The 14,048-nt window shown below is 34.1% G+C and overlaps 1 protein-coding gene across 1 annotated transcript in view; it reads left to right on the top strand.

The window, feature by feature from the left end:
- Positions 1-6,102: 6,102 nt before the first annotated feature.
- The window catches only part of ca4a (carbonic anhydrase IV a), a 14,049-nt gene continuing 6,103 nt past the window's right edge, over positions 6,103-14,048 (top strand). The window contains exon 1 of the mRNA XM_052125934.1: positions 6,103-6,199. Coding sequence (XP_051981894.1) covers positions 6,139-6,199 — 61 coding nt within the window. The 5' untranslated portion in view covers positions 6,103-6,138. The remainder of the gene's footprint in view (positions 6,200-14,048) is intronic.

The following is a 14,048-nucleotide window of genomic DNA, read 5'->3' as shown; positions in this document are numbered from 1 at the left end:
TACTATTAATATAATGTTACTGTTATTATAATGTTACTATTAATATAATGTTACTGTTATTATAATGTTACTGTTATTATAATGTTACTGTTATTATAATGTTACTATTAATATAATGTTACTGTTATTATAATGTTACTATTAATATAATGTTACTGTTATTATAATGTTACTGTTATTATAATGTTACTATTAATATAATGTTACTGTTATTATAATGTTACTGTTATTATAATGTTACTATTAATATAATGTTACTGTTATTATAATGTTACTATTAATATAATGTTACTGTTATTATAATGTTACTGTTATTATAATGTTACTATTAATATAGTGTTACTGTTATTATAATGTTACTGTTAATATAATGTTACTGTTATTATAATGTTACTATTAATATAATGTTACTGTTATTATAATGTTACTATTAATATAATGTTACTGTTATTATAATGTTACTGTTATTATAATGTTACTATTAATATAATGTTACTGTTATTATAATGTTACTGTTATTATAATGTTACTATTAATATAATGTTACTGTTATTATAATGTTACTATTAATATAATGTTACTGTTATTATAATGTTACTGTTAATATAATGTTACTGTTATTATAATGTTACTATTAATATAATGTTACTATTATTATAATGTTACTATTAATATAATGTTACTGTTATTATAATGTTACTGTTATTATAATGTTACTATTAATATAATGTTACTGTTATTATAATGTTACTATTAATATAATGTTACTGTTATTATAATGTTACTGTTATTATAATGTTACTATTAATATAATGTTACTGTTATTATAATGTTACTGTTATTATAATGTTACTATTAATATAATGTTACTGTTATTATAATGTTACTATTAATATAATGTTACTGTTATTATAATGTTACTGTTAATATAATGTTACTGTTATTATAATGTTACTATTAATATAATGTTACTGTTATTATAATGTTACTGTTATTATAATGTTACTATTAATATAATGTTACTGTTATTATAATGTTACTATTAATATAATGTTACTGTTATTATAATGTTACTATTAATATAATGTTACTGTTATTATAATGTTACTATTAATATAATGTTACTGTTATTATAATGTTACTATTAATATAATGTTACTGTTATTATAATGTTACTATTAATATAATGTTACTGTTATTATAATGTTACTATTAATATAATGTTACTGTTATTATAATGTTACTGTTAATATAATGTTACTGTTATTATAATGTTACTATTAATATAATGTTACTGTTATTATAATGTTACTATTAATATAATGTTACTGTTATTATAATGTTACTATTAATATAATGTTACTGTTATTATAATGTTACTATTAATATAATGTTACTGTTATTATAATGTTACTGTTATTATAATGTTACTATTAATATAATGTTACTGTTATTATAATGTTACTATTAATATAATGTTACTGTTATTATAATGTTACTATTAATATAATGTTACTGTTATTATAATGTTACTATTAATATAATGTTACTGTTATTATAATGTTACTGTTATTATAATGTTACTATTAATATAGTGTTACTGTTATTATAATGTTACTGTTAATATAATGTTACTGTTATTATAATGTTACTGTTATTATAATGTTACTATTAATATAATGTTACTGTTATTATAATGTTACTATTAATATAATGTTACTGTTATTATAATGTTACTGTTAATATAATGTTACTATTATTATAATGTTACTATTAATATAATGTTACTGTTATTATAATGTTACTATTAATATAATGTTACTGTTATTATAATGTTACTGTTATTGTAATGTTACTATTAATATAATGTTACTATTATTATAATGTTACTATTAATATAGTGTTACTGTTATTATAATGTTACTGTTATTATAATGTTACTGTTATTATAATGTTACTATTAATATAATGTTACTGTTATTATAATGTTACTGTTAATATAATGTTACTGTTATTATAATGTTACTATTATTATAATGTTACTATTAATATAATGTTACTGTTATTATAATGTTACTATTAATATAATGTTACTGTTATTATAATGTTACTGTTATTATAATGTTACTATTAATATAATGTTACTATTATTATAATGTTACTATTAATATAATGTTACTGTTATTATAATGTTACTATTAATATAATGTTACTATTATTATAATGTTACTATTAATATAATGTTACTGTTATTATAATGTTACTATTATTATAATGTTACTAATAATATAATGTTACTGTTATTATAATGTTACTATTAATATAATGTTACTATTATTATAATGTTACTATTAATATAATGTTACTGTTATTATAATGTTACTATTATTATAATGTTACTATTAATATAATGTTACTGTTATTACAATATTACTGTTATTATAATGTTACTATTAATATAATGTTACTATTATTATAATGTTACTATTAATATAATGTTACTGTTATTATAATGTTACTATTATTATAATGTTACTATTAATATAATGTTACTGTTATTATAATGTTACTGTTATTATAATGTTACTATTAATATAATGTTACTGTTATTATAATGTTACTATTAATATAATGTTACTATTAATATAATGTTACTGTTAATATAGTGTTACTGTTATTATAATGTTACTATTAATATAATGTTACTATTAATATAATGTTACTGTTATTATAATGTTACTGTTATTATAATGTTACTATTAATATAATGTTACTGTTATTATAATGTTACTATTAATATAATGTTACTATTAATATAATGTTACTGTTATTATAATGTTACTATTAATATAATGTTACTATTAATATAATGTTACTGTTATTATAATGTTACTATTAATATAATGTTACTATTAATATAATGTTACTGTTATTATAATGTTACTGTTATTATAATGTTACTATTAATATAATGTTACTGTTATTATAATGTTACTATTAATATAATGTTACTATTAATATAATGTTACTGTTATTATAATGTTACTATTAATATAATGTTACTATTAATATAATGTTACTGTTATTATAATGTTACTGTTATTATAATGTTACTATTAATATAATGTTACTGTTATTATAATGTTACTATTAATATAATGTTACTATTAATATAATGTTACTGTTAATATAGTGTTACTGTTATTATAATGTTACTATTAATATAATGTTACTATTAATATAGTGTTACTGTTATTATAATGTTACTATTAATATAATGTTACTGTTATTATAATGTTACTATTAATATAATGTTACTGTTATTATAATGTTACTATTAATATAATGTTACTATTAATATAATGTTACTGTTAATATAGTGTTACTGTTATTATAATGTTACTATTAATATAATGTTACTATTAATATAATGTTACTGTTATTATAATGTTACTATTAATATAATGTTACTATTAATATAATGTTACTGTTATTATAATGTTACTATTAATATAATGTTACTGTTATTATAATGTTACTATTAATATAATGTTACTGTTATTATAATGTTACTATTAATATAATGTTACTGTTATTATAATGTTACTATTAATATAATGTTACTGTTATTATAATGTTACTGTTAATATAATGTTACTGTTATTATAATGTTACTATTAATATAATGTTACTGTTATTATAATGTTACTATTATTATAATGTTACTGTTATTATAATGTTACTGTTAATATAATGTTACTGTTATTATAATGTTACTATTAATATAATGTTACTGTTATTATAATGTTACTGTTAATATAATGTTACTGTTATTATAATGTTACTGTTAATATAATGTTACTGTTATTATAATGTTACTGTTAATATAATGTTACTGTTAATATAATGTTACTGTTATTATATGTGACAATGATTTTGTGTTGTGTTCTCTTCTCTTACCACAATATGTCGCTAAAGTCACAGATTCTCTCTTCACTTTCATTTTTTCAATTGAATGTTTCATGGTTGTTATCCTGTCAACTATTTCTACATAATGGAACATTTGTGTGTGTGAAGCCGGTGCACTTTATTGAGGATATGTTCATCTCACATAGTTGGCCATGAAGTGTGTGATCTCACAAACACAATAATTAAGAGACGCAAAAGCAGAAGCAATAAAAGATTGTTCACCTTTGATAAATGTACGGCTGTAAAAATAAAGCAATAACAATAATATGACATTTCCTAGAAACATTTCCCTCATGTCCTAAAGAAGATCATCCCTTTCCTGAAATACTGAATTACTTATCAATACTGAATACTGATTTCACCAGAAACATTCACAAGTGCCATTTAGAGCAGTTGTTCACATGAACGCCCTACTTCATTCCCATTTTTAAATGTATTAGTTATTAATATAGTTTTAACAGACATTTGTAACAGGACCATGTAACACATGCAACACATGTAACACGTGGAAACACATGTAACACATGCAACACATGTAACACGTGGAAACACATGTAACACATGCAACACATGTAACACGTGGAAACACATGTAACACGTGGAAACACATATAACATGTAACATGTGGAAACACATGTAACACGTGGAAACACGTGTAACACATGTAACAAGTGGAAACACATGTAACACGTGGAAACACATGTAACACGTAACAAGTGGAAACACATGTAACACATGTAACACGTGGAAACACATGTAACACATGTAACGTGTGGAAACACATGTAACAAGTGGAAACACATGTAACACGTGGAAACACATGTAACAAGTGGAAACACATGTAACACATGTAACGTGTGGAAACACATGTAACACATGTAACAAGTGGAAACACATGTAACACGTGGAAACACATGTAACACGTGGAAACACATGTAACACATGTAACATGTGGAAACACATGTAACACGTGGAAATACATGTAACACATGTAACGTGTGGAAACACATGTAACACGTGGAAACATGTAACACATGTAACGTGTGGAAACACATGTAACGTGTGGAAACACATGTAACGTGTGGAAACACATGTAACGTGTGGAAACACATGTAACGTGTGGAAACACATGTAACGTGTGGAAACACATGTAACACATGTAACGTGTGGAAACACATGTAACACGTGGAAACACATGTAACACATGTAACGTGTGGAAACACATGTAACACGTGGAAACATATAACACATGTAAACGTGGAAACACATGTAACACGTGGAAACACATGTAACACATGTAACATGTGGAAACACACGTAACACGTGTAACATGTGGAAACACATGTAACAGATCTTCTTCAGTTCTTCGTGCTGCTCTGTTCATACAGGTGCATTATCCTGCACCTGTCTATTTGACGATGCTAAACCAGATACTTCACATGCGTCGCTAGCAGGGCTGGACTGGTAATCTGGCATACCGGACATTGTCCCGGTGGGCTGACGCACTTTGTGAGCGATCAGGGGTGGACTGGCCATCGGGAGAACCGAGGGGTGCGGTGGGTCGACCGTGAAATGTACCACCGCGTTATGCAGAACGGATCTCAAAACGGCACAGCGATATGCAGAAAAGGACAGCGAACACCCCCCGCTCAACTTTTGGGCTAGTTGATATGTAAAATACCGGCCAATTTATCGTCCCAGTCCAGCCCTGGTCACTAACGGTCCCCTATTTGTAACCTAACGCCCGTGGCATCCTTTGGCTGATTCAGAGGTTATTCATGATTTGATGTGGGACATTTGTTTTGAACCAGTTAATGGATAAAATGCCCTAAAACTTTATTTTTTGCCACAGCTACCAATCGTGACACTTATCTGGTCATCTCAAGAGTTTGTCCAAGGCATGGCAGACAGATGACAGCTTCACATCTGTGTTATGTATGAACATGTCACAGTTGTGCTTTATGTGTAACTGTTGGCTGCATTGTTATTAATTGCACAATGTAACAGTGAACGGCTCCCGGTGATATCAGTGTGTGTTAGAGGAATGTGTGATGGGAGGGGCCAGAAGCCTCTCTGGTGCTGTGATTGACAGATATTCAGTATATATCAGTATATAAGCGCTGGTCACGGGTCACATTCAGTCCAGGTTCATTGCTGGTGTCATTCACAATGCGGCGTCTGCGTTCATCTTATCTTCTGCCATTGCTTGTGCATTTGTGCACCGGTGCAGGTGAGTGCATGAGACATATGATGAGTGCATGAGACATATGATGAGTGCATGAGACATATGATGAGTGCATGAGAGGGAGTTTGGATTGTTTTAATGCAATGCATTAATAAATGAGTTTGATGCAGTTTATTTAATAGACATTTGCACTTATTTATCTCATATTTCATTATTGAATTAAATATATGAATATTGTAAAGTTAAAGGTGAGGTCTGACTCTTCTGGAAGTTATTCAGCAGCATGTGTGAATATACTTAATTTAAATGCAAACTATTATATGTATAAATTGCCTGTATGCTGATGTATTTATTCCAGAATGATCCAGATCGCAAATGAATGTTTTAACAATGTATAAAGCAGATAATCCAGACCTCCTGGGCAACAGCTCTTTAACACGTGTCTTTATTTAACTCGTTTATTTCGCCTGACAAAACTCAATATGTACAAATAAATGAATTCATGATTAAGCACAAACGATCAAATCATTAAAGTCGGGAACAGACGCATCCGATGTTTAATTTCAGATGAAATCATCGGAACATTTGAGATTTATTGCAGCTAAATTAAATCATTCGCATTTATAAATGTATTATAATGTCCATGTGTTGTTATAAGAGAGAGATCCGGACATTCACTGCTCTCGGTGCACGGACTCTTCCTCATCATCTGGGAAAAGCGCAGTTTTCCTTTCCCGGTGTTCCTGAAGCGGAACGCAGAAATCGTTCCGATGTTTAAATAAAACAGATATTGATAACAGATATTAATAACAGATAACAGATATCACGTGTTCAATGAGGACTTTCAGTCGCGATAATCGATCAATTAAACTGTTTTAAAGACTTTTAAACTAAGCGTAACATTGCTGTGATACATGATACTGAATTTAAAGCAACATTTACAGCGTAACAAAGTGACCCCAATATTAGTAATATTGTCCGACGGTTATAGTTATGATATCTTGAGACTAGGGTGACCAGACGTCCCGAAAAATTCGGGACAGTCCCGAAATCCAAGCAGTTGTCCCGAATCCCGAATCCTGCCCTAATTGTCCCGAAAATTAGAACAAAGTCTCAAGAGCAGACTCTCGAGTAGTTATAGTGTGATAGAATATTACAAATTGCTCATTGCCGTCCTGCAGCCAGCTCCTGTCGGCTGCTCATTGAACCATAGACAGTAAAAGAACGTAGAGAGCTGCAGTAGACTACGTAGGCGGCAAGGCGCGAATTTCATGCTCAAAAAAGTCACAAGGAGTGATTTGATTGGATGTTGCTGATGTTAAAGCGCAGTGTTTGTTTTATTTGTTTCATGACACTTGAGTTCAATGGTTTTTTTTATTTGTATTTCCGTGTTTACATGACAGACAGTCATTTCATTCAGAATTCCTCAATAAATAATTTTGCCCAGATTTTTGAAATTCATTAACCCCCCAAAGCAATCCCTACTAAAGGGGATTGCTTTAGTACTAATGAATGTAACAGTAATAAAAAGCATCATGATACAGGGGCAGAGCTTTCCTCACTTAAAGGGATAGTTCACCCAAAAACATGATTATCATTTCCTCATACTCGTGCACATTTCCTCACCACACACAAGACAGAATGTTCAGGACTGACCGGATTCACTCTCAATCCATCTGTTTTCATACAATGAACGTGAATGGTGACTGAAGCTGTCAGTCCCGAACATGCTGTTTAATATCTCCTTTTTCCCGTTTTCGTCCGTCCTGAATTTTACCAATTCTGATCTGGTCACCCTATTTGAGACTGCCCTCAAATCCGCCGACTTTCACTGACGTCACTGCACACATTTCCATGTGACAATTACTTACTTCAGTCCCTCACTAACCCTCCTGTCATGTTTACTACTGATGGGGTAAACTTAGATACGGGGTTTGGGAAGAGAGTGGTGGTAAATAAGGGATTTGAGAGGTAGATGAAGGTTTGGGAAGGGGGGGGGGGGGTAGATAAGGGGTTTGGGAGGTAGATAGTGGGTAGATAAGGAGTTTGGGAAGAGAGTGGTGGTAGATAAGGGGTTTGGGGGGGTAGATAAGGGGTTTGGGAAGAGTTGGGGTAGATAAGGGGTTTGGGAAGAGAGTGGTGGTAGATAAGGGGTTTGGGGGGTAGATAAGGGGTTTGGGAAGAGAGTGGTGGTAGATAAGGGGTTTGGGGGGTAGATAAGGGGTTTGGGAAGAGTTGGGGTAGATAAGGGGTTTGGGAAGAGAGTGGTGGTAGATAAGGGGTTTGGGGGGTAGATAAGGGGTTTGGGAAGAGTTGGGGTAGATAAGGGGTTTGGGAAGAGAGTGGTGGTAGATAAGGGGTTTGGGGGGTAGATAAGGGGTTTGGGAAGAGTTGGGGTAGATAAGGGGTTTGGGAAGAGGGGGTAGATATGGGGTTTGGGGGGTAGATAAGGGGTTTGGGAAGAGTTGGGGTAGATATGGGGTTTGGGGGGTAGATAAGGGGTTTGGGAAGAGTTGGGGTAGATATGGGGTTTGGGGGTTAGATAAGGTGTTTGGGAAGAGTTGGGGTAGATATGGGGTTTGGGGGGTAGATAAGGGGTTTGGGAAGAGTTGGGGTAGATATGGGGTTTGGGGGGTAGATACAGGGTTTGGGAAGAGTTGGGGTAGATAAGGGGTTTGGGAAGAGGGGGGGTAGATATGGGGTTTGGGGGGTAGATAAGGGTTTGGGGGGCCGAGTAGCTCAGCGAGTAAAGACACTGACTATCACTCCAGCCAGGCATCCTAAGCAACCAAATTGGCCCGGTTGCTAGGGAGGTGCAAACACCATTGTGCCCTTGACCAACAAATGTCCCCTTAGGTTACTCCAAAGGGACTAAACCTTTAAATAACTTATAATAATTAAGTCAATAAAATGTCAGTATATGGCACATAATGCACATTTAGTGTTTGCTGGGATTGCTTTAGTACTAATGAATGTAACAGTAATAAAAAGCATCATGATACAGGGGCAGAGCTTTCCTCACTTAAAGGGATAGTTCACCCAAAAACATGATTATCATTTCCTCACCACACACAAGACAGAATGTTCAGGACTGACCGGATTCACTCTCAATCCATCTGTTTTCATACAATGAACGTGAATGGTGACTGAAGCTGTCAGTCCCGAACATGCTGTTTAATATCTCCTTTTGTGTCCCCTGAAAGAAAACACTAGAATTTGGAACAACATGAAGATGAGTACATATTGACAGAACTTTCATTCTCGGGTGAACTATCCTTTTAATTGGACGTGAGGTCTAGAAATAATGACGCCTTTGTCAAATTTCAACAAAAACAGAAACTGATGGAAACGGCCCAAGACAGTTCATATACTCAAATATTATAAGTCTGGTCTGAGACCCCTGGCACCTATAGACACCCATGTTCATTATAATGTGTGAGTATAGTCCATACAGAGGGTGTAATATGCACCCCTGAGACTGAAATATGTTCATCTTGACAGTCTGTCCCTGTTCAAGCTTGTGTGATTATAAAATTGCTGTTTCGAATATGAACACAGAGTGACTCGACTTGCCAAACAGAAGCTTTGATGATATTCCAAAAAGCTCAAAACATAAACAAAAACACAAATATTGGGCAAAATAGTGCATGTTTAAATAGAGGGAACCCCTGTGGTAAAATGTCAAGCAGTATAATTTAACATAAAAATATGACTATTATGTATTTTGATATATAAAGCGTATATATATATATATATGACTGTAATCACTGAAACACTGATACATGAGCTGATTTTAACTACATAACCCTTCCGTGTGTATATGATATATCTGATCATGTGCAGCAGATATCACAGCATGCTTTTACTTTCCTTTATGTGCATAAACTTTACTGATGTTCTTAGAGTGTTTGAGATATTCCTGTGACTGATCGTTACATTGTGTCTCGTGCCGCTCAACAGATCAAAGGCGTAACATACATGTATTGTGCTGTAGTGACCATACGCTCAACACTAATTACTGACCATATAAATCATTAACAAGACCAATAAATACATTCATATCACATACTCATTCAAATTAACCCATTTCCTGTTTCCCCAGTGGACATGTGCCTGATAACTGATAACTGATAAATGATTATTGAATATCCAGAAACACATTTGTTACTTTGATAATTGAATGATTATTGAATGTAAATGAATAATGTTTGTCTAATACGGCAGACATCTTTGTTCACATCGAGGCACCCAAGGGTGAGATAAATAAAGAACAGGTGCTTTAAATGATCAAGTTTTAAGGATTATAAAATCAACAAAAACAAATGAAACATTTTCTCGTAACTACACTTTTAGAATGATATTAGCAGATGCAACAGCGTCGATGACACCCTGCAGGTTGCTATGGCTGGTTACTAGGGTGTTGCAATGCAACACATTTCTGCCAGATTCACAATCCAAATAACAACTTCAATTTGTTCAATCCTGTTTTACAGTTGGTGAATCCGGATTATTCTACAGAGCATGTACAGATAGTAATAAGCATAATATGCATCCAATCCATGTCCATATAAGGGCTTTTTGCACAGCGCTCTAATCATTTTAGAGATCTTCAGGTAAAGTTAAGCATGCCATTCTCAAAATACATTGAAACGCAATAAACACCTTTTAAATAAGACTAGAATACACATGAATGCAGGCGGGAGTCGGGCTAGCTCAGTGAGTATTGACGCTGACTATCACACCTGGAGTCATGAGTTTGAATCCAGGGCGTGCTGAGTGACACCAGCCAGGTCTCCTTAGCAACCAAATTGGCTTTTTGTTCTCCTAGCAACCAAACGGTTGCTAGGGAGGGTAGAGTCACATGGGGTAACCTCCTCGTGCTCACTATATGTGGTTCTTGCTCTCGGTGGGGCGTGTGGTGAGTTGTGCGTGGATGCCGTGGAGAATAGCGTGAAGCCTCCACATGCGCTACGTCTCCACGGTAACACGCTCAACAAGTCACGTGATAAGATGCGCGGATTGGCGGTCTCAGACGCGGAGGCAACTGAGATTTGTCCTCCGCCACCCGGATTCGGTCACTACGCCACTACGAGCACTTACAGCGCATCGGGAATTGGGTGTTCCAAATTGCACATAACTGGTAATCAGAAGGTTGCTGGTTCGATCCCCACAGCCACCGCCATTGTGTCCTTGAGTAAGACACTTAACTCCAGGTTGCTCCGGGGGATTGTCCCTGTAATAAGTGCACTGTAAGTCCCTTTGGATAAAAGCGTCTGCCAAATGCATAAATATAAATGTAAATGTATTTTTTCCGAATATATTGGGTTTTGGTGCCGTTCACATGCCCTCCCATTTAGTTTATTTGTCAGTCTGATTATCATGTGCCCGTAGAAGGAAACAGCATCACAGAGCAGGTGAACAGACCTGCCCGCGGTGCCCATTTCACTGGCACTTCTTCTCTAGAATGTTCACTTCCACAAGCTGGACTTCAATCTGTGGGACAAACCAAAAAATAACAAAACAAGGGGACCCAACCCATTTGTTTCAATGGTGTGTGTGTTTTACATAAATATTTGAATTCTGAGATATAGTCAAAATATTTGCTCCACCAGAGAGGTGCAGACATGCAGTAGATGTCCATTGTGAAATATTATTTAAGAAACGAGAAAGTGACCCGGTCGGGTCATGTACAGTATAAGCAGATATCAGAGACAGATAGAGAGCTGGACTCTCAAAATGTGTCTCTTTACAGTTAAACAATGGAAACGATTCCTGTGTATTAGGACCATTTGAATGGCAGAGAATAACAATTAATAGATTGGAGACATGGGAACAATTCTTTGTTTGTGAGGGAGGAAAACACAACAGCCGAACAATGGAAGAGGAGTTTCATAAACTTGGAAGGAGAAATTTCATTGTTGTCGAGACTGAAGGAGAAAGAGTCTTGTGACCCGCCCAGTTCAGCTGGAGTCTGGATCTTGTTGTCTTATGAACTCCTAAGATTACTTAAACATGGCCTTGTGTGGGTCTTAAGGGTTGGCATTGGTCTGCATCTTAAGGGGTCTGGTATTATTCTAGGTCTGCCTCTACGGAGATCTGGTTTGGGACTAGATCTCAGGAGGAATAGAATTGGTCTGGATCTTTGGGGGTCTAGTCTCAGTCTGGTTCTGAATCTTAGGAAGACATTGATATGGATCTTGGGGAGTCTGGTATCAGTCTGGTTCTGAATCTTAGGAAGACATTGATATGGATCTTCGGGAGTCTGGTATGTGTCTGGGTCTTAGGTTGGGTGTGTTTAGGTCTGGGTCTTAGGAGGTCTGGTAATGGTCTGGTTCTGGGTTTGGATCTGAGGAGGACACAAACTAGTCTGGATCTTGTCGTCTCTGTCTTATGAACTCCCAAGATTACTTAAACATGGCCTTGGTGTGGGTCTTAAGGGTTGGCATTGGTCTGGATTTTAGGGGGTCTGGTCTGCATCTTAAAGGGTCTGGTATTAGTCTAGGTCTGCCTCTTGGTATGGATCTTGGGGAGTCTACAATTGGTCTGGGTCTGTATCATAGGAATTGTAGTCTAGTTCTGGTCTTATGGGGTCTGGTATCATTCTGGTTCTGAATCTTAGGAAGTCATTGGTATGGATCTTGGGGAGTCTGGTATGTGTCTGGGTCTTAGGTTGGTTGTGTTTAGGTCTGGGTCTTAGGGGTCTGGTATTGGTCTGGTTCTGGGTTTGCATCTCAGGAGGACACAAACTAGTCTGGATCTTTAGTGGTATTAGCCTGGTCATAGGAAGTCTGATCTGGGTCTGGTCTTATGGGGTGTTGCATCAATCTGGTTCTGGATTTTAAGAAGACTAGAATTGGTCTTGATCTTTGGGAGTCTACAATTGGTCTGGGTCTGTATCATAGGAAGTGTAGTCTGGTTCTGGTCTGAGGGGGTCTGGTATCATTCTGATTCTGAATCTTAGGAAGTCTGGAATTGGTCTGGATCTTTGGGAGACTGGTACTGGTTTGGTTCTGTGTCTGGAACTTAGGAGGACACAAACTTGTCTGGATATTTGGGAGTCAGTTATTGGCCTGGATAACAGGAATTCTGATCTGTATCTGGTCTAATGGGGTCTGTTATAGGTCAAGGTCTGGTCTTAGGGGGTCTGGTATCAGTCTGGTTCTGGATCTTAAGACGACTGGCATTGGTCTGGATCTTTGTTAGTCTGGTATTGGTGTAGGTCTGTATCATAGGAAGTGAAGTCTGGTTCTGGTCTTAGGGGGTCTGGTATTGGTCTGGGCCCAGTTTTAGGGGTTTGATCTTGACATTGGATGGTCTGGTTTTGACACTGTTGCCCAGTAGAAATGCATTTGTGACATTTCCTGTGCAGAAGGAAGTTTTCTTTAGAAACAAAGAAAATAACTGTCATTGTTTCCACTGAAAAGATGTTGTTTAGTCATTAGTGTGAATTATCTTGTATCTCTAAAGTGATGAAGGGGGTTATGAAATCAATTCATGTCTTTACGATAACAAAATTATCTTGCATTAGCCAAGAAATGGACTTCTTCATCTACACTATAAGGTCAAAAGTGTATGGACACCAACTTCTAATTAACAGAACTGGTTATTCTAGTGAATTCTGTGTAATTTAGCATGCAATGACATTCTAGACCGTTTGGTGAGGGCCTTTCTCTGTTCCAGCATGACAATACCCCTGTGCACCGATCAAGGTCCATAAAGAAACAGAAAACGGCCCTCATCAAACTTTTACAATAAAAGTAAACATACAAAAACATGTTGCCACAGCATTATGATCTGTCCTCACAGAAATGACTGGAATAGTAAAGCCTGTTAATTAAAAAAAGAGTGTCCAGATAATTTTGGCTGAATACTGTCCTTTAACCATATTTACTAT

This window comes from Xyrauchen texanus, chromosome 4 (assembly GCF_025860055.1).
Source record: "Xyrauchen texanus isolate HMW12.3.18 chromosome 4, RBS_HiC_50CHRs, whole genome shotgun sequence".
Lineage (NCBI taxonomy): Eukaryota > Metazoa > Chordata > Actinopteri > Cypriniformes > Catostomidae > Xyrauchen > Xyrauchen texanus.
Note: the sequence above shows the minus strand (reverse complement) of the source record. Positions and strands in the feature narration are given on the sequence as shown.